Below are 23,510 nucleotides of genomic sequence, written 5' to 3'. Positions count from 1 at the left end.
CTTTTTCCTTGATATGCGATTCATGTTTTGAAGTGGTGATTAGTGAAATAACAGTTCTGTTCTCAGTTTTTTTAATAACTGAGGTGTGTTCCTAGTAAAAATCACAGCAGACCTGTCTGGGTGAGGACACGGTGGTCCCAGCACTGACGGGGTGTTGTTGTGAGGCAACGAATGTAGGAACGAATGAGGTGCGTAGGAGTAATACGAGACTTTGATCAGATCGGTGAACATTTAAACACTTGTGACAAACTGGTCTTGTGATTACGCAGCTATTCCCGCTCAATCCTTTTTTTCCCCTGCAGGGCCCAGCCAGGAGTTTCTTAAAAGATTGCCTGCTATAATTGGGCCTCCAAAATCCGTTCTCTGTCCGAGTTTGTTAGAGTGAACATTTTCATGCTTCCAGCGGTTCTGTGCAGCCTGTTTGTTAAAAAGGATTGTGGGTAAAAAATTAGAACCCCTTCCCTGCTCATTTTTACCTGAAAACCAGACTGAAGTGGCATTTTTATTACCAAACAAAAGCTCAGTGGCAGGTTTGCGGTTGTGATTTGCTCGAAGCATTAGCATTTTGTCACATAAATTCCACATCAAACAGACTGCTGAGAAAAATACACTCTCATAAACATTCTCCATACTTACTGTAACAGGCCTGTAAGCACGGCAGTAAGTCAAATTTTCATCCCTCTCTCCGGATTATTGGAAACGGACCGTTATTGAGGTACGAGGCACAATGTTCCTGGTCCTGTGGTGGGGTGACATGACAAACGTTCAGGTAGTGGAGTTGTTTTTTATGCTCAGACAGAGAGGCATTACTGTTGCCAAGAGCCCTAACTGATCTGCTTCCTCCAGCTGTATGATGATAATGAAGACAAATGGCTCCCTGGCATGGAGGTGAAACCACATGAGGATTACAGTGTGCCACAAGCATGCGTGTGTGTGTGTGTGTGTGTGTGTGTGTGTGTGTGTGTGTGTGTGTGTGTGTGTGTGTGTCTGTGTGTGGGTCTGCACAAACACGCTCACTGATCAAATAATATTTACCTCCTGAGAATGGGACAAAATAAGCCATTAGTGTGTGTGTCGGAGAGAAGGGTGGGGGATTCCAGGGAGATTTTTGTGCCTTTATGTCAGCATTTTTGGTTCGTGTGATTGTTTGCTTGTGGGCAACAAAAAAACAAAATGAATCCCTGGTGCCATTGTTTATTGTGCAGTCACTTTTTTTTTTGCCACCGTGACTTGTCACCTTATCATCCTTCAACCCTTTGAAGCCTTGAACAAAAAGTCTGATAACACTGTTTCAGTGCAGGTCAGTCAGGCACCACCAGTTTTCCTGTTGGGTCATCATCAACGGAAGGTTTTGAGGAATGGCCCACGTGAACGCTAACGCATTCTGCTCCATTTGCTGGTAGTACTTTTGTCTCTTTGTGTTTGAGACTAGCAGAGCGTGTCTTTTCAGCTTTTTTCAGACATGAACAAAATTCCCTAAAAATTGGGTCTGGGCATTTTCCGGAAGTTTGCCGTTCACATATGAAGAACGCGGCAGGGGATTGTCCGAGTCAGATGCTCTTAGTGGTAACTAGTACACAGACAGTCAACTATGTTGTGTCATCAAAGTGAAATGCAATGTTATTCCCCTGTTGTTTTCTAATTGAGTGGTCCTATTAGTTACTTAACTTTGTCAGTTTGGAGAATTCATACTTACATTCAGTCCCCTTCACCTCCCACCCTCCTTCATGGTCCCTCATAGTTGTTGCATCCCTGTGACCAAGACTTTGCATGGCCCCTGTTTCCCCCTAGTCTTTCCTCTTTCACTTTTCTCACTATTGCCATCAGGGGAGTCATTAGATATCACTGTTCTCTGTAAGTGCCGATAAAAGGGTCTGTCTCACATGTCGATCCATTGACCTCTCCCTGGCTAATATACTTACAGGAAGATTTGTGTGTGTGTGTGTGTGTGTGTGTGCGTGTGTGACCAGCCTAAAGGCATCAGTGGCTTAGAGAGAACAGCACAGTTAACTTAATGGTGAAAAAAGCTATTGCACCCTCTTTTGCCATTTAAGCTGTAGGTAATAGCGATAACCACTTTTAATTTTCTCACGGAAAGCTTCTGCCTCCCTCCAAGATTTATTGCTATAGCCGAGAGGTTGATAAAGTATCGATTAAACGTCCTTCTCATTATCAGAGAGCCTCAAAGTGGCATTACCTGCTCTCATATAGCTCAACTGAAACGGGAAAGCAATTTCCACATCCTGTTCTGCAAAAGAAATAGTCCCTAAGAAAATGGTTTATATTGAGTTCTTTATCCAGACTAACTAGGACATTATCTCAGTAAAGAGAGGTTGTTGTTAAATTTTGTTAAGTTTTGTTAAACATTAATCATCATTCTCTTATCGCAACTAAGTTCATTTCCCCCTCAGCTCCCTGTTAAAATAATTCTTCACCATGTTAAACCAATATGTCAAAGGTCGCTCAAACACGGCAAAAGACTTTTGGAGGCGTAGCGTTCTTCTGAAGTATCAAGTGGCTCTCTGGCCCGTCACCAGCCTGCATTTAGTCTGCAAGTGTCGGCAGACAGGAAGAGATCTCTATCAGTGGGGATGCGGTGCCTAATGTTGCGTGGTGATTTGTGTTAGCCAGTCTCAGTGGAAGCACCCTGTGGATTAAAACAGATGCATGAACACGCATCCAGAGGCACAAACAAGGACATACTCATTGACATGAATCACTCCGTGAGTGCACAGCAGACATCTGCGAACTTAACGGAAACAGAACAGTTTTCCTGTCAGTCTGTACTGTACATATATGCAATATTTCTCGCAACATATCAATACAAAGTAGTGCGTATTATTTCTTCATGCGGTTTCCTCCTTACTGAACTGAAAGCAGGTGCAGACATATAAAGACGGGAACACGTTGTGTCTCTGTTCACGCCGTCGGGACAGAAGAGACCAAAGAGTGTCACAGGACAACCGCCCGTCTCTAATCTTGCAGGCATGTACTCTCCCACTTGTCTTGTCATGTACTGCCAGAGATATCACTTGATGGATCTATAATGTCTGCTGCCTGGACAACTGCAGGTAAACAGATCAGTTTCTGGCAGGCAGCTGTTTGTCTCCCATTGCTCTTCTGTTGGTGGTTTCTCGGCTCAGTGCAGTGATAATTCCAGTCTTGGGCGCGTGACAGGGCAATTTTTCGTCATGTGGGGTCTGGGCTGTGCAACAGAAAGCTCTGCAAATGCAGAGAACCTCGCCTACGAAAATTCTGTAACTTGAGCACAGTGTCATCTTTAAAATAAAAAATAAAAAGTGCCTCTATATATTTCTTGCTCTTTCCTCACTGAAAAGTTAACACCACTGTGACTTTTTCTCTTCATGCCAGGGGTTTTCAAAGTCTTGACGGTGTGGGCCTTGCATGAGAAAAAAAATCGAAACAACTAGAAAAACCCCAACACCCCCATCCCCTGTAATGTCAAAACAAATATTGACATTGCACTGTGAGTTATTATTCAAAGAGTTTGACACTCCCATCATTGTTCTTTGTCTTACTCTGATTTGTGGGATAATAATAACTTAAATGACAAAGCCTGGAGCATTAAAATCCCACAAATATTTACATTTCTCGATTATGGGAACTGTACCCATAATGCATTGGGATATATATATATATATATGACTTATTAACTAAGGAAAAACAAAATAAGATGGAGACTTTATGTCTATTCATGATGCACATCAGTGATGCACATCCAATGATATCCTTGCAAAGTGTAGGTCACACTGAATCCCAAAAATATGTATATCATGCTTGTATAGTTACATTAAAAGAGTCATGATTCTGGCAAAGAGCACAAAAGTGTGCCAAGTGTTGTCTTTTAACTCCTGCAATATCGTTGCTTCACGTCTTTCTTTTGGCGGGTGCTGTTGTATTGTACAGATTCTTGAAGTATGATATCTTATGATTTCTATCTTTGAAGGTAATGCAAGTGAAATATCTGACATTCATCCCAAAGCTTCAAGCTGTCAATGGTCTAGAGCCTGACCAATATTAACTCATCACGGTTACAGTGGGATCTATTTTACCCAAGGGACAGGTGTACATAAAGCCCAAAGAAAACCTCATCATCTCCACTGCAAATAGACCAAGAACCTATAACACCTCTCTTTATCAATATATTGATAATCTATTATTACCTCAAATTGGTCCCATTAATGCAGTGTTGGTTAGGCTCTGGTTTGCTCTTCTTCTTGCTGACTGTACCTCTGAGGAATCCCTCAGTCGCCCCTGCATGTGTTAATTGCTTTCTTCGCGAGTCTTTGAACTTCTCCCCTCTCGATAATGAGTTCTTTTAAAGAGATGAGGTCTGACATGACAGAACAAAGGGAATGTGAAGGACACAGAGAACTCAGAATACCAAACATTTTCTAATCTTTTCTCATTCAGAATAGTCAGACATTTTGAATATGTGCAGTTTGCTATGTCACCGTAACCCTCTTCACATTGCATAACATACAATATTCTGTATTTTGTTCTATACTGGTTTTATATTACAAAGTTAACCAAAATGTTTTGATTACTGTACTGCAGATCACCATGTGACCTGGCAGTGCAGCAGCGTCAGTTTCAGTTTGAGGCCATAAAGCCCACACTAGGAATTCTTCACTTCATGATGTGAAGTGGAGGGAGAATCAGTATGTAAGAGGATAGAGCGTCTTGTTCGTATGCCCCCCGTCCTTCCTCTGTTGCTCTACGCAATTTCCTGATTGCGCTTTCCTGTCACACACCTTACTCTCCAGCTCTGCCATTCTCTGTCTTCAGCCTTGTGCATAGTTGCTCCCCATCTCTCTCCACTTAGCCCCCTTGTTTACTCAATTCTAATCTCACCCCCTCCAGAGAGTCCAGTGTCCCCGTATCACCTCATTAATTATGCAGTCTGCTGAAAACCTGGCCAGAGGCTACAGGTAGTGCACAGAGCTGAAAATCTCTGCCTTACTTTCTCTGAGCATCTTTCCCCCTTTTCTTCTGTGCTGTAACCTGAGACATAATCCTCAGACGCACACCTATTCTGGAGAATGGTAACGGGAACAGCATGTAACCAGCTGATCCAGATTTGGCCGTGCCTTTCTTTGACATGGAATGCCCGGGGGTGATCGAGGTTATGGTATTCTTGCTCTCTTTTGTCCGGCATATCTGTAGATGAAATGTTTTTGGAAGGCAGTGTCTCGTTGAAAGCAGATAGGATCTTAAAGAGACTAAAGCACCAAGAATAGGACAATATCATTTTAATTCAATACTGATGAGATTACGCAGAGGTGGTATTTTGTTTCTGGACAAATATGTTTTGTTTAAACACAGTGCAGGATAAAACTGTATTTATAGTAGACAGATTCACAGGCCATTTTAACGTTGCCTTTTCAAATGACAACTTCAGTGGAGGTTTATGTAGCAGGTCAGTAACTGGGAGGAAGCATACAAATCCCCTTATAAATTATATTGTCATATTAATTAGTTACAGTAACATATTTTTTGTTTTGAAATATTTTTGCCATTTAATTTGGCTCAGAAAAGTCTATTAACCACAGATTCAGCCTGCCACTGATGTATTTGTCCTATAGCCCAACCCCAGAAATGCTCGCCCCTGATAAATAACCCGAAACTACCCAATTGCCCTATCAGTATGGCCAGGGTGTTCTCATCTAGTCACTGCCTCACAGTGACTGGAGCCAGTGGGTGACAGCTGGGGGCCAGCCAGCAGGGAAACACAGTCGTGTGTGTGTGTGTGTGTGTGTGTGTGTGTGTGTGTGTGTGTGTGTGTGTGTGTGTGTGTGTGTGTGTGTGTGTGTGTGTGTGTGTGTGTGTGTGTGTGTGTGTGTGTGTGTGTGTGTGTGTGTGTGTGTGTGTGTGTGTGTGTGTGTGTACTTAAACATACACTCGCAGTGCCAACTCCTATAAATAAGTTAAAGTCACTCACCTTCCATAAATAAAGTTCTGGTTTTGAGGCACTGATGATATAAGAACTTTCCTTGTGTTTGAATGAGAGACCTGACTAAAGCTGTTTTCAGACATGAACTCTGGAAAATGTTCCCGGGCATCTTCCGGAGTTTGCTGTTCACATATGAAGAACGCAGCAGGAGATTGTCTGAGTCGGACGGACCATTACGAAACATTCTGTGGCATCTGGGCAGAGCATGCAGGAGGCAGGACTCGATTATAATTAATTCCATGGCAGAAAAGTGCTGTGAATTTTTCCCAATATTTTCCTGCTGTATTCTCACATGTGCTCACTCTGCCATTTTCCTGAAATTTTATCAGGGGACTGGTTGGAAATGTTTGGAAGCAACTGGAGCAACTTTTGCGTTTTCACATACAGTCCCTCCAGAATATTTCTGGAACATGTCCGGACATCAGTGCATGTCTGAAAGCAGCTTAATTCGATCAATAGGGGTATTTATTATGTGGGACTTTTGTGTTTAGATTCAATCGTTTCTTATGCGAGGCTGGTTCAGACAAATGGTTTTTGTGGATTTAATAAATCTCCGATAGAACTCCAGACACTCAAAGTATGTGTCATGTTGTGAATGTAGTCATGTAGTGAAAGCATGTTCTCTAAGCCCCTCATGAATGTGTTAGAGAGAGTCAGGGTGTCAAAACACAGGCCATTATGCAGTCTCAAGTCAGGGGGGCTGCATTCCTTCAAGGGTTCATGTTTCCATCTCCTGTGTGCACCGGTGGGAGTGCTCTCTGAAACTGTGTCTTTATGTATTCTTTAGAGGGGCATCTCGGCTGGGGTCAAAAGTCGAAGTCCCAAAGGGTGAGACCTTCATGCACTCCATACAGGTTGGCATGCATGATTAAGTGCCCCCCCTCCCCCCCAAGGACTTGAACTTCGCCTTGCTTTGTTCGCCCATCCCTCTCAGTCACTACCTGTCCACATTGAGGGTTTAGATCTTTGGTGTGACACACTTCCCTGATTTATTAATGCACTCATTCACTTTTTAAAACCCTCTCTTCTCAAATGTCAAACCGTCAAGACCACATTCTTAGAAATGCCTTTTTTCCCGCTTCTGGGCGGGGATTTGTCTCGCCCAGGGGATAGTTTGCAGTCACGTTGGCGTTCTTCCGTACCTGACGTCTTATCTCCCCATCTCCGGCCTTTCATCTGCAAAGAACTTCCAGAGGCTTGGGAAATGGGCGGGCGAAAAATCCTGGAGGTGGAATCTTTTTGGCTGTTTCATCTGACATTTGTTTGTATTTGATGTGTACCTCAATAGGCAACTTCCTATTACTTCAACGGCCGCGGGGGAGTGACCGCCAGACACAGCACCCTCTGCACTTCTGACTTTTGCTTTGACCCGGGAACGTGGCACTTACAGACGTTTTTGGATGACTCCCCCAAAGTCGACTGGTCAGACAACAGAATGGTCTACAGGAAAGGAGAGAGCAGACTGATCTTTCTTAGAAGGCTCAGGTCCTCCAATGTGTGCACTACGCTGCTATGGAGGTTCTACCAGTCTGCAGTGACCAGTGCTATATCTTCTTTGCTCTGGTGTTCTGAGGAGGTGGCATTGGGACTTGAGGTTTATTTGAGATATAGGTATTTATGGAAATTGTGTTAACTATAATCCCACGTGCCCCTGTGTCAAATTGAATTTTCCGGACGCGGGATCAATAAAGGCACATCGTATCTCATCTTCAGAAACAAACCCATTTTTCTTTGTCACATTGCTTCTTCAATTAACATAAACAAGCCTCAGTAGTTCAGATGCAAGCCAGAGCCTTTGTGTCCGGTTTATTTCGTCAGGGTTCTCCGAGCAGCCACTGCCGCTTTTCGCTCTTTTGCTGCAGAACATGCTACCGCTGTGGGACGCTGTCACAGAGCCTGGTTAAGCCACTTTCACACGCTGTTCACCACACACTCTTATTTGTCCATTACTTGTAATTACCCATCATGATGACTGATGGGATGTTTTTGAGGCTGAGTTGGCAAAGCAGTTAGGATTATCCTGTTGAGGACTTCATATAATTATCCAGTCATTTAACACGGCTCAGTGTGAAGTAAACCTCGGGGGGGGGGGGGGGGGGGGGGGGGGGGGGGGGGGGGGTGTTGTGTTTGTAGCTCCAGGTTGTTGACACAGGCTGTTGTGGTTGCTGTTTCATCCCAGAAAGTGACTCGGGGAAAGGACTTGTTTGAGCGATGGCTGCTGCATCTTGTCCACATGGTCTAAAGTCATTAAGACCAAACTGACCAAATGCCTAACTTTGGAGGTTTGAAATCTCCGATACTGGTATTTTGCTCCCAAGATATTGCTTTGTGAAGTTAATGATGATGATACTGATGATGATACTGAGGATGAAAGCTCCAATTGACTTGGAGCTTTCATCAATTGACTTGATTGTTTTGGATCTGGAGATGGATAGATTGCATAGATTTACAGGTCCCCCTCTCCGGCTCTGACTCAGGCACTCATCAATCTTTTTACTGGTGACCCATAACATCCTCACAGAGATAAGTCAGAGAAAGAATGAAAAACACAATAGGGCCTCATTAGGAACTGGAGTCTGCCCTTTTCAAGTGCGCTTGTATCAAGTTTCAACAACACAAAGAAATTGTGGAGAGGGACAATCAAAGTTTGGAGTCAGCTAGTTAGAAAGAACAAAGTACAAAGAATGCTCTGGGCCACAGTGTGTGCTTTCTTTTGCCGAGGTCCAGAGGTTTCAAAGAGAAAGATTTGTCATAAATCCTGTCCTATGTAAATTAGTTTCTTTTGAAGGTGATTCATCTCACATGGTGGGACTGGTCTAAATTATTCAACTCACAGGAGAAAATTGTATCCATGGTTGACTTTGTGGAGCATGTCTGCTCTTACGCCCAGTACAGAATGTCATGCACCTTGCAATTATTGGATTTAGTTAGTTATTCATTAATTGCAAATTTTGGTCTGTTTATTCGCACCAACAACAGGCCATGTCAGCAAATGAAAGCTTCCGCCGCAATGTTTTGGTTTTCTTTGCCCTCTTCTCTTCCTGGAAAGGAACCACTTGCCTAATACAATTTTATATGAATATTCTATTACAGAGCTGCAAGTCATATTCAATTAGTGAAATGAAACATGACGTCAGTATCTTTTTTTACGTTGCATTTTGCTTGGAAGTTCTAAACCTTCCTCTGAATTTTGCCAGAAGCTGAATGTGATGGAGAAATATGATTCCTCACATACATGGAAATGTGACAGTGTTTTTGCACTGTGCTTTGCTTTCCTATGTTTTTGTTCCCTTGACAAATTAAACAATTGCCGTAACCTTGCAAAGGACCAGGGAAAAGTATGAAGCGGGTATCTGTCTGAAATAACCAGGTCTTCTATGGAACAAAGAGCCCAGTGTAGCCTGGAGAAATGTGTAACTGCATACGGTGTACTTTTCCAACTGGGTGGGATCTCATCTGCATTGCCCCCCTGCCTGGGCCCGAGATGTCTTTGGTTGAACATTTTGCATGTTATGGGAAAACTTGCTTAGATCAAAGATGTCTGTGCTGTCAGGCTGGCTGCCTAGCAACCCCGAAAATCCTTAACTATCACTGTGACTTGCCTGCTAGCCGTTTTAAAGTGTCCAGGTTTACAAGGTGTTGCGCGTTTACCCCTTTACAGGGTAAAGTGTGATGTAACGGAATCTGTCCGAGATAAGCAAGAAGAGGTGTGTTTTGGTTATTCACTGCCTCTGAAATATTTGTTACACCCTCAAAGTGAGATGTTGTCAGTGGTATTTGGCTGCTGGCAGATGCCAACCATTCCGGGTGCATCATTATTATCATCACCCACACACTGGTAGGAAGCATATATGCTGGAGCTACACTAATGAAACACCAAGGGAAACATGTTTGATTTATTGATTTATTATTTATTTGACAGCAGAACCTCCTCTGTATTGTGTTTTGCTGAAAACAAGTACGAAAACAAGTACAGAAAATATCCATTTGAAACTACAAACTCGTGATCTTGTTAGAATGAGATGTTATCATAATGTTGTGCAGGTTGTGTGGTTTAAGAATCCATCTTGAACTTAATGCTAGATAACAGATGTTGTTGTTTGGAACAACATCACACAGATCAAATCAGGGGGGCTTTGATATTTTTGGGGGGGTAAGTATACTTTTTAGCATTTTTTGCCGATTGTTGGACGATACCACTCTCAAGTTAAATGCAGTGTTTTTAAATGGCTATTTTTAATATCTGCATTTGCACAGCAGTTGGATTTGCAAATGAGGTCTTCTGATGATACCGTCATGCTCATAAAGGGCTTCACCTTTTGGAGGCCTGGTGGTACTGTGTTTAGTTCATATCTGACAATAGATCAGACATAATCTCTTTTTTTTTCCAAATTCACTATCCTCCCACCAGTAGCTGTAAAGGATTTCATAGAGAAACAAGGTTGGTGAACAACAACAGTAGTTTGTGTCATGGTCTGTTGCTCTCCAAACAGGAGAGGAGATCGATTCCCTCTGCTCCCCTTCACTTCTTAGTAAACCTTGGATTGTGGTTAACGGAGCAAAAATTGATCTGTAGCCATGTCCTGTTTGTCCACCCCCCCCCCCCCCCCCCCCCCCCCCCCCCCCCCCCCCCCCCCCCCCCCCCCCCCCCAGGAGTCAGAGGTCACCCTCATTCGCACTGTCCCTCTTTACTGAAAGAGATTAATTTCTTAGGGCTTTGAGATGCAGTAAAGTGAGCTTTGTTTCCTGTGTAGCTCCTCTCAGCCATGCCTTCTGGTTTTCTCCATTTTAGCTGTCCGCCCCCTCTACGCATTTACTGTATGCCCTCCGCCCGTCTATCTCTCCATCACAGCCGTCTGTCTGTGTTTCTCCCAGGTTTATCATTCTCTCTTATCAGCTTCTGCTGGTTCCTCTAGGCTTCCTGCACCTCATATCAGCCGGACTGATAGCACTGCAGCAATGGTCTGCTTTCAAGACAGACTATGTGTTACTGTACGTGCACAAACAAACCAGGTCAGTCAGGTCCTATGATGCATTTCTTATTTATACTTCCACTCAAATGTGACGTACAGTTTCCGTGCACATGGGAACCAAACATTTAAATGAAAGCGCACTAAGGGCATTGGATAGAAAAGATCAATGTTTTAATAAAGATTGATTTGATTTTGGCTTGTTTGTCATACACTGAACTACAACTGACTCAGGTCAAAGTGACTCTGGAGAGTTCTCTGCACAGCAGAGCTGTGGGCCCACTTAAGACTTGATAGATTTCCCATTATTTTTAGCCAGCCATGATGGAGTACCAGGTAGCACACAGCCTGTTCTGTTTTCCCTTTAGCTTTTACTTCCAGAGTGGAAACACTACCCTGCTTTGGCACATGAATGGTAAGCTAGCCTGCTGCGAAGCCCTGGAGATGAATTCTTCTCTTCATGTGAAACAATCACAAAAATGTAATCTGGAAACCCTGGGCCATGTTTCAACCCCTCTATTTTGAAATCCGTCTTGGGAGACGTTTCACAGGGGCTGTGAGCACTTGAACCATGGCAGAGCACCAAGGATCGATGCCAAGCAGTATAAGTGGGATTATATTTGTCGTTTATTTGACAGTGAATGGTCTTTTGGAAAATATGAGCTGAGTTTATTGGTTTGTCTACTGTGTGCCAACCATACAATCTATCTTGTTGTGTTGTCTCAGCTTCTCTGCATACACGTGGGCAAAACGAGCCGGTTTATTTTTTTAGTTTGCATGTGAATATAGAGCCAACTGCCCTTCGCAATCATAGCAAGTTGCAAAAGAAGGAACTGAAGGTCTCAAAACAGGTTTATTTTAACCTTTGACTTACTGTAGTTTATATAATTTATTTAGCCTTCCAAGAAATCTGAGCCAATAAAAGTTAGAGCAAGTCTCCATTGTCGGCATTAAAAATATGTTGATTGATGTACTCAACGTGAAATTGTTATAAGTGCTTTGTCAAGTAAAACAAATCTGCATTTTCCAATGTATTCAAGGGGCTCCCTGGTGAGTCAGCTAATCTGGCCAAGCTTGAGTTCCTTACACACACACACACACACACACACACACACACACACACACACACACACACACACACACACACACACACACACACACACACACACACACACACACACACACACACACGCACGCACACACAAAATGATGATGCACACTGCAGCAGCAATTGCTCTTGTGCGGTGGTGCAACAGAAGCTGGAACAAGAGAGAAAAAGTACAGCGTTTTACACGTTGCAGCACTTATGAGTCATACGAGGAGCCCGGAGTGAAACATTTCGGTTGACTACGCGAGGGTTAGATGCCACCTCAGCTTTAATGGGAAAGTCACGGTCAGCTGTAGAGATTTAACTACAAAGAGAACAACAGTTTAGTTAATTAAATCATGCTATTCCTCTGACCATGACAATGCCAGTCCCGTACCAGAACAGTGATTGCAAATGCTGTTCAGATTGCCCTCAGGGTGTTATGGCCTGGCATCCGAATAGAACCGCAATACCATTTGAGTAGCCACTGAAATGCGTCCAGCGTTAAAAACCGCCAAGTCTTGTTTACCTAGTGGTGTGATCCAGAAATCAGGAACATTTGCCAATTTTAGACCTTGCCTCTGTATGTTGTTTAGTTCAAGGTCTTGATTGGTTGCCTGTGTACAAATACTGTAGTTTGAGTTTTTTGAAAATGTATTTAATGCACCAGTCAGTCACATTCTTCAGTATAGTAAATGCTCAGGGCAGAGAGGAGACCCTGGTAGTGCTGCTTGGAGCATGCACCTCGAGTTACTGCTCTCTGATGCTGACCCCCATCCCCCAGGTACACTGGAGATGGGTCAGGTGAACAGCTGAGACAGCCAGAGGGAGTTTGACCCGGCAGTCACGTTGTGTTTAGGGCTCTCTAACTCTCCTCTCCTTGGTTTTGACCCCTCCCTGACTTTCTCTTTGTCTCCCTCTGTGTCTGTCTCTCTCTGTCTCCCTCCCACCTACTATTCAGAGAATTACGTGAGCAAGAAGGAATGAAAAGAGGTATTGTGCTCTGTTGAATGTGAGCTGTGTGTGTGTGTGTGTGTGTGTGTGTGTGTGTGTGTGTGTGTGTGTCAGTATTTCACTGGCTGTCTTTTCTCTCTCTACTCTTGCGCTATGTAACTATGCAGATATCGGAGCCTTGGTATGCCACAGTGGTCAGAGGAGCAAGGTGCATGTTTTCACCACTGCCATATTTAATATTTTTCCACGGGTCACATGGAACACACACAGAGCATGTTTCTAAAACACCAGTGGCATAATTAACATTTAAGAAGTTTTCCAGAATGCAAAAGGCACCATTCCAACATTCTTACTTTTTCGCAAATATTTTACTCTCCGACTCATGTAGATAGTGGAACGTATCCTAGTAAAACACCATGGATTCAGTCTGCCTGTCCACATGTTCAAATGTCAGCGCATATTGCCGAGCGAAAGCTTGAAGGCCAAACAGAGCCCTTTTCCCATACAACTCCAATGGGGTACAATGTGATCACAATCCAAACTCATTCAGCTGCTGGCCCGTTTGCCGTTCAGGTTGTCTTCTCTGTCCATCTGTTCGTGTGCTTGTAACACCCCCCCCCCCCCCCCACACACACACACACTTCTCTCTGTCTACCTCCATCAGTGTCCGCCTGCTTGTCTGTCTCACTGGCTGCATGTTTGCTGGCTTACATGAGCGACAGGGCCAAGGTTCACGTCATGTGCTCGTCTTATGATCTGTAACCTTTGTCACATTTCACTGTCTTTCCCACCCACCCATGTTTATTCTGTCGGTCCGCTGTTCTGATTTTAGTCGAACAAAGTGAGATATAGTTCAGAAATGGTTGCAAAATGCTGTATTTAAAACAATATTTTGACATTTAAAAGAATTCCGCTGATAAACAAATCTTGGCTAACCAGCAAGTGCCTCTTCTTTCGATTTGAAATATGAATAATACAGTATCACTGGCAATTGTATCATCTGTTGATTTATTCAGTGTAATGATATTAAATTAATGGTTGAAATAATAAGCTTTGCAGTTCTCGTGTGCTAATGAGTTCAGTTTTACTTTGTGGGAGATTATAGATTATATAAAAACAAAAGGATTTTGTTCATATGTCATCTGACTCATTGGGACAAACAGGGGTTTAACTTAACATGTGACTCTTGGAAGCTACCGTAATGTATCGATATCAAATGAATGCTGGGGGAAAAAAGTCTGTATGATCCCATTCATTTTTGTAATGTGTTTATTTATTATTTATGAAGGGTTGTCTTTATTAATGCAGTTTGTTTACATGCAACATTAATGTATCCCTACAGGTTCATCTTCAAATGAAACCAGTTATATTTGCATTTTAGGGTACATATATCATGAATACGTTGTACAGTATTTTTACTTGATTTATGATATTGAAGACTACTATATAGTTAATTGATGTTTGGTATTCCCTTTGGGCTCAAATACACAAGAATGCAAATCTGTTTGTTGGCCACACCACATGGTTGTCAGCTTGCCTCTCTGTTGGCCTCCGTAGTTTTCCCACATCCATCACCTGCTCTGTGTGTTGTGCTCCTCTCCCCCTCCGCTTCTCTCTTTGGAAATCAGTTGCGATTATCCCTGTCATCTTGTGGCTGTAGAGGCACTCGCCGACCTTTTCTCTGCAAATTTGCCTTACTGCCCAAAAACCCACTGCGTTCAATCAGCCGCAGCGGCTGCTACTGCACTCATGCCTTTATCTCTGGGAAATTTGGTGTTTCAGCTATAGATAGGAGTGTGTGTCTGTGTGTGTGTGAGTAAAAGGGGGAGAGAGAGTATTTTTCACTAGTTGGATGCAGCCTTAACATGTTAGGACTTTGGGCTGCTATCAGTGGTTTGGGGAGCATTTACGATCTTACATTTGCTGTATGAGAGTATAACTATTTGTTAAGAAATACGGCAGTAAATTGGTGGTTGTACCGGTGTTTTTTTACCAATGATTTTAATTATTAATGACCAACTGGTGTACAACAATTTCCTTTCATCATAGAAATTGTACATGTTCTTCGATTAACAAGTAGCTCCACTTATCTGCTGTTCTTTGTACACACTTTTACAGTATGAGGATGCAACTTGTTACTTCTGCTGTACTCCAGCAGCAGTCTGGTCTTAGGGGATCACTTACTGAACATAGAAAAACTGAAGAGAGGTGGACGAAGGTAGAACAGAAGGGGACAGAGACGGCAGAAGTCACAAGGGAAGGAAAAAGAAGGATGACGCCAGATACACATTGAAGAAGAAACAAGACAGGGTAAAGTGTGATGAAGTAGATGACTTGTCCTATTCTTCATGGTTTCCCTCCTTTTACCTCTCCTCATCTTTCTGTATCTGTTCTCCTTCCAACTCCCTCATATCTCTTTTCAGCTCCTTGTATCGCTTCTCCTGCACAGTATCGAACTCCCGTCTGCTCAGGCCAATTTGGAAGGAATTTGCACGCCCATTGAATTGCATGTTCAGTGATACTTTCATCCCTTTCCTCTTATGTTTTTTTTTTCTTCTTTTTTTCTTGTGGTCCCCAGCAAACACACAGCCGCATCTCGCCTTTCATCAATAAAGGCCAAATAGAAAGTCTGCTTTTTCAAGGGCACCCCAGTCCAGACTCTGTTGAAGACTACGAATAATGTCAGGAAACCTCCAGGAGAAAGCCAGATGGATAAGACGAACATCCAGAATATCTTTTTTGGGTGCAGTTCTTCCTGAACGAGAACTGGAAGTTTTCTTTTCCCTGTTTGTTTTAACATAGTGATTCACATGCCGTGGAGTTTGTGTAATGAGAACGAATCTGTGGTGCTGGAAACTGGAGGCTTGCAAAGTTCCCGGAGCCTTTCTTTTTCAAATTAACTAGGACAAATAGAAAAACTCCCACAGACAAAATAATCCTGACGGTTTCATCTCATCAGCAAGTAAAAATGACCAAGACATTACACCCATGATGTTTCCTCGTTGATGTTTCACATTCCCAAATTCTCTACATTCAGTTTTTTTGTTCAGGGGAAAAATAGGTTCAGTTTGAGTTGTTCCTCTCGTCAGCAAGCCAATTAAAGTGTTATAAGGAAGAAGACATATAAATTAGACAAATGAGCATGGTTATGTGTTTTGTCTAATAAAAAGAAAAACCTTCCCGGACTTGTTTAGGTTTGCACAAATGAATTACTCAAATTTGCCATTGGAATATATATATATATATATTTTTATTTTTTTTTACAATTGTACAGAACAGAGACAGGCAGAGAGAAAGAGTGACTGATAATGCCAAACTTTCTCCCAGCATTGCCATTCAGTGAAACTCAATGAGTAGCCATGGGAGGCAGCCACAAATGCTTCCAGCTTTTGTTACCCGCTGATTTATCGTCGGCCACTGTGTCCTTGACTAACACTGAGGTGTAAGCAAAGATTTCCTGCTAACCGATGGGTAGACTTTGTCTGTGTATTGTGTTGCTCAGAGTGAGCTGTTGATGTGGTTTTTATGGTGTTGTGATCGTCCTCCTAATTACGGACAAAGAGATAAGAGGTGAATGCTTGGGAATTAACTGGTTGTGTACCAGAGGAGAAAGTAACATGAAGGGGATGGACACCATCTCCAGTGTGAGAAAGTGAGACTCACACATTTGTGATATTATATACAAAACTGGGAATGCGGAAGCAGGGTTCCCGCTCTTCGTGGCAAGTCCTGAAATGTACAGAGGTTTTCCTCTCAATCATGTCAGATCATTTGATAAATTTGTCACGGGAACGCAAAGGAGTAATGGACAAATTGACTAATTCATAGCTATATAACGCCAGGTCCATTCCAACTCAGGCTCCAGCATTCATCACATCAGAAGGTAGATTAAAACGCTTCTGTATCCAAGATGGAGTAACGTTTTATATAGGTTGTGCAAATGTGCAGCTCATCCAGTGAATAAACAAAACCGTGCATCTAAAGCAACATTTGTGCTCATTTATTGCCATATGTAAATCCTCTGTGGGCTTTGGGCTGGATGCTGCTGGGTTGGTAATGCTCATCGGCATTCAACCACTGCTGGAGAGCAGCAGAGCACCGCAGTGGGGGGTTGTGAAACGGAGAGAGATGAAGAATGAACGGAAAAGGGACATTTTGAAAGAGTGCAGTGAAATATACAGCAATGGTAAATATACAGTAAAGCTGGGTATTAAACACCAATACTTTCTATCCATATAGAATAGGGAATCAAAATCTGTACTGAAAATTGCCTTTAAATGTCTAATCCTACAAATTGTTTTGTTTACTCCTTCATTGATCCAATATTTCTTGACTCAAACAATCGTTGTTCAGACAGAATCAGACATCTGACGTTGTCCTTTTTTTGCTGAAGGTGCAAAGGAAACAAAGTTTACATTCGGCAAATCAGGTGCCTAGTGAGAACACTGAAACATTGCTCCACAGCGCCACCAGTGGTCAAAGCTCCACACGGATTCATTCATTTAAATGAGAAGGTTTTGGGGTTTTTTTATGTGTTAAAGAAAAGAGTTGAGAAAGGAGTCCAAAAAACAAACAAACAATATCCAGCCCTCACTATTGACTTTTATATGTACTTAAAATCTTAGCGTCTATTCAATGACAAATGTAGAATGAATGTTCAGTTTCCGCTGTGTCTGTGTAACGAGGCTGACACAAGTTCCTTTTGAAACGGCAACAAACACAAAGTCCTGTCTCATGCGATGGCACTGTATCAATATTTTGTTCTCTCCACCCTGCTCGGTTCCTGTTTGCACAGCCCAGTAAATGTTCCCACCTACTAATCCCCCATGAAGGAAATCCCAGGCAGTGGTTATTATCTCTCTCCCCCTCTCTCTCTCTCTGCGGCTCTTAATGCACAGGGAGTTTTTTTCTTTTCTTTCTCTGTTTGTCTTTCACAGACACACTGTCTTAAACGTGTTAAACCAACCTCACCCTCCTCAGCTGTCGCAGTGTAGAAGGAAGCCATTTCACACAGGAAGATGTGTAATTAGGTTTTCAGTCGGTGTCGCTTTTGACCCGCTTCGATTTCCCTCTTGTCTACTTGTCACTTTCTCTTCCTCTCCTCTCAGGACTTGTGTTTCATAGGTGCTGGTGTTTGTATACCCACACATGCATTAACACAGAGGAGTCATGAATCTTTATCTTCTTCCTGCTGTAACAATTTCACAATCATTTTGACCAATGCCCTATTTTAAATGTATGAAATATTGTGGTTAGCTGCCTCAACTATGCTACTTAGTTTCCCTCAGAACCTCAGACTAAAAAGAAAAATGTCCAGAGTGCTGTTATTGCCCTTTGCCATGTTTTCACTGATGCAAAACCAACCCACGTCGCATGCTGCGCCTGCATCTCAGAGACTGTCATTAACTTTTGTTGATGTCAGACAGTATTCACCCAGAGTTGTTTTAAAGCGCAGTAATCAAACAGAATAATAACATAAGAACTTGCTGAGGCTCGCAGGAAGGGAAGATTTAATGCTGAGGTTATAAAGACAGAGTGAAACATGAAGTGACGAGCGGCAGACAAATAGAACTGCTTCTGGAGCACTTTCAGGGTCATCTTGTCACGCTACAAAACAAGCAAACCAAACTACCTTTGGAACATAATACAGAATAAAGATATGGCCTTTATTATTCAAATGATTTAAGCCAGGCTGCAAAAAAGTTTGTTTTTCGTCAACAAATTCTTTGCAGATTATTGTAACTAACTAATCGTTGATAGTGTTGAAAAAATGGGTTGAGATTTTCTCACGGCTCACATGGTGTTTCTTTTGTTTGTTTGTTTTTTTCCCCAACCAACACTGTCACGTGTAAAACAGCAAATCCTCTGTTTTTTTGCTATTGTCAGACTGGTTATAATGACAATAATAAAAGCAACAACCATAAATATCCTGATGTTATTAATGATAACAGCAGCAATGATAGAAATACTGAATTAATATTATTACTAAAAATAATAATGAATTTTATGTGGTTCCGGCCATCTGAGCTCAGTGCTCTGCTAGGCCCACATAGTCTTAACTCATCCCGCACTGACACACACACACACACACACACACACACACACACACACACACACACACACACACACACACACACACACTGAATCAATAAATTTTAGAAATGATTGCTCATCCATACATAATTGATACCCACAGTTATCACTTAGAAGCTCCACCTGAGTGTCTCTCTGTGTTCCCAGCTGAGGACTGTCTCTGTATCTGTTTCAGGAGACGTGAATGTCTCCCACATTTTATGAAGTATTGTGTGAGTGATGTCGGGTGGGTGTTTCAGTCGGGGACATGCATAAGTCAAGCTTATTCACATGCTTTATCTCCAAATGTTATCTCCACTTGTAATGCCAGGAAACTCCTCTCTAAAGATAAGCAAATGGAGTGCATGCTCCAGACTCACTTTGCCTCCTTATCAAAGATGTGGTTGAGATGAATAGTAGCATATTTTCACTATTGAACAAGGAGTTATGATTCTACCATGTAGCTTTAGTTTCTTTTGTCATATTCCCTCCAGGCTTAGACGAGGCAATGGAAAAGTAAAGACATTAATTAAGCATGCCCGGTCCAACAGAGAATACCAGGGATGTTTGATCTTTCTGCCTCTTACTCCCTAGGTAAAATCAGTTGGTTAGTCTTTTCTGATAATGAAATATTGTCTGGTTCCGGCCTCATAAATGTGCGGTTATGCTGCCTTTCTTTGTTTTATGTTTACTGTAAGATGAATATCATTGGGATTTGGATTGTTGTCCTCTGTCCTCTAGCACTTCATAGACTTGCAGTTAATCTTATTAGCAAAAGGAGTTTTGAAAAGGTCAATGCTGCTGTTTTCGGATCCACTGAATTAAATCTTTAAATAGTTTATGAGATGATAGCAATTTAGTTTTCTTCTGACACATACTGTAATGTACCCCTTTCTCCTTTTTTCTTTCTTGCCGCACAGATCACCACTCTGATCAACCATAAAGACAAGCCAAAGAAGTCTGAGCGCACCCTGGCAGCCATACACAGGGTGGGTCAGGCGGTAAGCGTGGCAGTGGGACGCTTTGTTGCTGTCGGGGAAGCCATCGCCACGGAGAACCAAGAGCTGAAGGATGAGATGGGTCAAGCCTGCTTTGAGGCACGCAGAGCAGGTAGAATACTTTGGCTGCATCTCATTTTGCTCTTCATATTTCCCGAAATTTGCTGCTCTTTAAAACTGTGTTTCCTGTTCGGAAGAGACAGGGGTGTCTCTTATTTTGTGACTTATGGATAAAAGTCTGTGAGAGTTCATTATGCTGAAGGCCTCTGTACTGTATCTCGCTGTCATGAGCACGTCCATTTATGAGGTTCAGAAATTGCCATGGAGAGATTTAAAGCTGGTCAGCCATTAGGACTCCCTCATCAGCGCTAATTTGTTCAGACAAACTGTGACAGTTTCATAGAGCATTGGACATCAACTCCAGGCTTCACAGTGTCATCAAATTTGAGCAAACTTCGATTAGTCTGGACAGTCTGGCTGTCAAACAGTATTACACCAGGGGACCTCAGGAGTGCTCTAAAGACATTGTTGTTATTAGGTTGGGAGTAAAAGCTGAAAAAAGTGCTTCTTCACTCAGTGGTTCTGTGTAGGATGAGGGAATTAATTTGCCCCCACTGGGTTGGAAAGCACTGCATAATAGCTTCTGATAGAAAGCTTCTTGGAGACTTCACGAACCAGGCTGTTGGCAAATTTGAAGAAATCGTAGTTTTCCCCAATGTTCACCACCTCATAGATTGCTTCTGTGTTTAGCAGACAATAATGTATCAGGTGCAAAAACCGAGGGAGACAAAGAGGTACAGAGAGTTTTAGGGGCAGTGCAAACAGTGACAACCAGTGTGGACAAACAAGAAGACAGTGTGGATCACTGCTACGGGTGGAGGGGACTGTCAGCTTTTACTGAACCTGAGAGAGAAGAGGTGATGGCTTTGTAAGAATTGTGTTTTTCTCAGTGTGTCTTCTCTCTCTGGAACACGTTGTCTAAAAATACACACTCAAGACACTGGTTGTCAGCCCTGTGTCCTGCTGTCAGTCTGAACTCTCTCACAACTCTGTGTGTACATAGTTGCACACACTTGCTTGAGGAAACACGCCTTTATATGTGGCAAATTAGTTCTTATCAGCCAAAACAAGGGCATCATTTAGCCTCCTCCAGAGCAGCCCGGACACATTATCACACTGGATAAGAATTTAGACACAAAACCATGATAATAGGTTTATGTTGGGGGAACCAGTTTGTGTAGCAAAGCGTTTAATCCTCACACAGCGCTTATTTGTAAAGAAGGCTAAAACTCAGACAAAGAGAGTGCTGGTGGGAGCAGGATGGACATATGAGAAAATGTGCGTTTGCATATCTCAGGCCAAGCGAAGTATATGTGTGCACTTGTGTGATGTCACCAACTGTGACTAATTTATTCCAGTTCTCACTTTTCCTCTTAGGGAGATTGTTTTCACAGTTTTCCCTTGCACTTCCCCTGACAGACACTTTGCAACTGTCTCCTGTTTAAAGAACTTTTTGTACATATTTAATAAATGATGGAGACGTGGTCTTGGATTAACAAAAAAAAGAAGGCCTGTCTAGATTCTCGAATTCTCCGGGAGAGAGAGGGGCTAGTTAGTGAAGGATTGACATTTTCTCTAATACCTAGCTACAGGGAGAGTTTAATCAGGCAGGCTTCGGCCTTGTGTGCTATAATGAATGAAATAAAGGAAGGCTGAAAGCCCTAGTTTAATTAGATGCTACCCATCATCAGAGCAGTGGAGGGATCCAATGAGGCAGGTCAGTGGAGGCAAACTGTGTTGCATCTCTGTCCCTGTCTCTTTCACTCAGATTCTTAGTGTCATTCTCACATTTGCATGCGTTCTGTATCACTTTCTCTTTCTCCCTCAGAAAGAGTCACGGTGATTAGGAACCAGATAAATTCATAGCAGATTACTGGTTGACATGGGGATTACGCCAAATAGCTTATTAAAAAAAGAGTGAATAATATAATTGAATATGAAGGTGTATACCAATACATCAGGGATTGACCTCAACTTTTCACTTATGCATAGTAAATATTAGAGAAGTTCCAATACCGATACCAGGACTGATGCAGAATGCCAAATCAGGCATCGGTGAAGAATGCGAATATATCTACCGATCAGATACCTTTAAAGTAGTTCCACTCAGATTTAAAAAAAGCACTTTCCTGCAAGAAATATCGCCAAATTGATGACATTTTCTCTACTAGATCTAATAGAAGTTCTATGGCTTCATCCTCTTTAGCTAACTGTTTGTTCAAATGGTTTAACCTGAGCCAGGTCAAAAAACAATGATTGTAATCATCACTTCCATACAGGGTTAGCAACAAACAGCTGTTAAAATACGTTTTATAAGTTGTTATTTTTTTAAATACACAGGCATCGGATTGGTACTCGATTTCAGGCGATTTCGTAAAGTCCAGGTATCGGAATCGATGTTGGAAAGCGAAAAATGATCCCAAGCTAAGAGATCCTATAGACAGTTAATTTCATGACACATTATTTTCCATATGGAAGCAAAAGTGCTTTTCAACAGTGAACAGAAGGCACTAAGGGCCTGAGTACATTCAGACAATAACTAAGGGACCAGCAGGATTTCTGTTTTATATTTAAGGTCATGAGAATCCATACTCCATACAATTTATATTCGGTTGCACTGGGCCCCTGCCAGTGTCATGGGGGTTGTGCAGCATTCTTTGTGCTGATGTTTAAACTGTTTTGCAGAGCTGGCACCGAAAAGCAGCCTGTCGGATGCAATCAGTTCGTCTCCGCTGCTTCTTTTAAAGGACCAGCCAAAACAAACAGACAGCCAAGCTGCATGACCCTATAGAGACCTATCCCTCCTTCCCCCTCATTTCTGAGCTCTTCTGAGATTTCTCTCCTCCCTGCCCTTAACCTACTGACATTTTGCTCTTGATAGGGACTATTCTTGTGAGGGATTTTCAGCCTCAAAAGGACTTTGCCTCCTTCCCCCTTTGGAGCTATTATAAACAGGTTAGAAAGAGAGAATAAGGAACTGTTGGAGTATGTAGGAATATTTTTTACATTTGCATAGTCCTTACATGTATGAGTTTGCTCTGGCACGTTTGGCAATTGTGGCTGGCGTGTTAGCCTAAGCTGTGTCCCCCCAGAAGGGACTCACACCACCCAGATAGCACACTGATAGTGTTTGGGTCAGGTTTGCATAACTGTCATACCACTGTGCTGAATATAGGACTGTTGTGTTTAATTCCGTCTAGGACAATATGTTCTCCCAGAGGTGAAGAGTAGCAGACTGGAAGAACATTATAGCATAAGTCTGAACTATCTTAAAGGGCATTTAGAAAATTCAGTTGACCTGCCGTCCCTTCATTTTCTGCCTCTTGTGTCAGTCCACTTCTCAGTGGCAGCAGGCAAAGCAAAGTAGCCTAGAGGTCTTTCTGCTCAGCCACATC

At 42.5% G+C, this 23,510-nt stretch overlaps 1 protein-coding gene across 3 annotated transcripts in view; it reads left to right on the top strand.

Moving 5' to 3' along the window:
• ctnnal1 (catenin (cadherin-associated protein), alpha-like 1) overlaps positions 1–23,510 on the top strand; it is a 41,227-nt gene that overhangs the window by 3,863 nt on the left and 13,854 nt on the right. For 2 of the 3 annotated variants that reach the window (XM_035620779.2, XM_035620780.2), the window contains exon 2: positions 19,978–20,167. In XM_035620779.2, coding sequence (XP_035476672.1) covers positions 19,978–20,167 — 190 coding nt within the window. Of the gene's footprint in view, positions 1–15,157; positions 15,296–19,977; positions 20,168–23,510 lie in introns of those variants that run through there. The other variant, XM_035620781.2, reaches the window with a different exon arrangement.

Source organism: Scophthalmus maximus, chromosome 22 (assembly GCF_022379125.1).
Source record: "Scophthalmus maximus strain ysfricsl-2021 chromosome 22, ASM2237912v1, whole genome shotgun sequence".
NCBI classification, from domain to species: Eukaryota; Metazoa; Chordata; class Actinopteri; order Pleuronectiformes; family Scophthalmidae; genus Scophthalmus; species Scophthalmus maximus.
The sequence above is the reverse complement of the archived record's forward strand: the minus strand, read 5'-3'. Positions and strand labels throughout refer to the sequence as shown.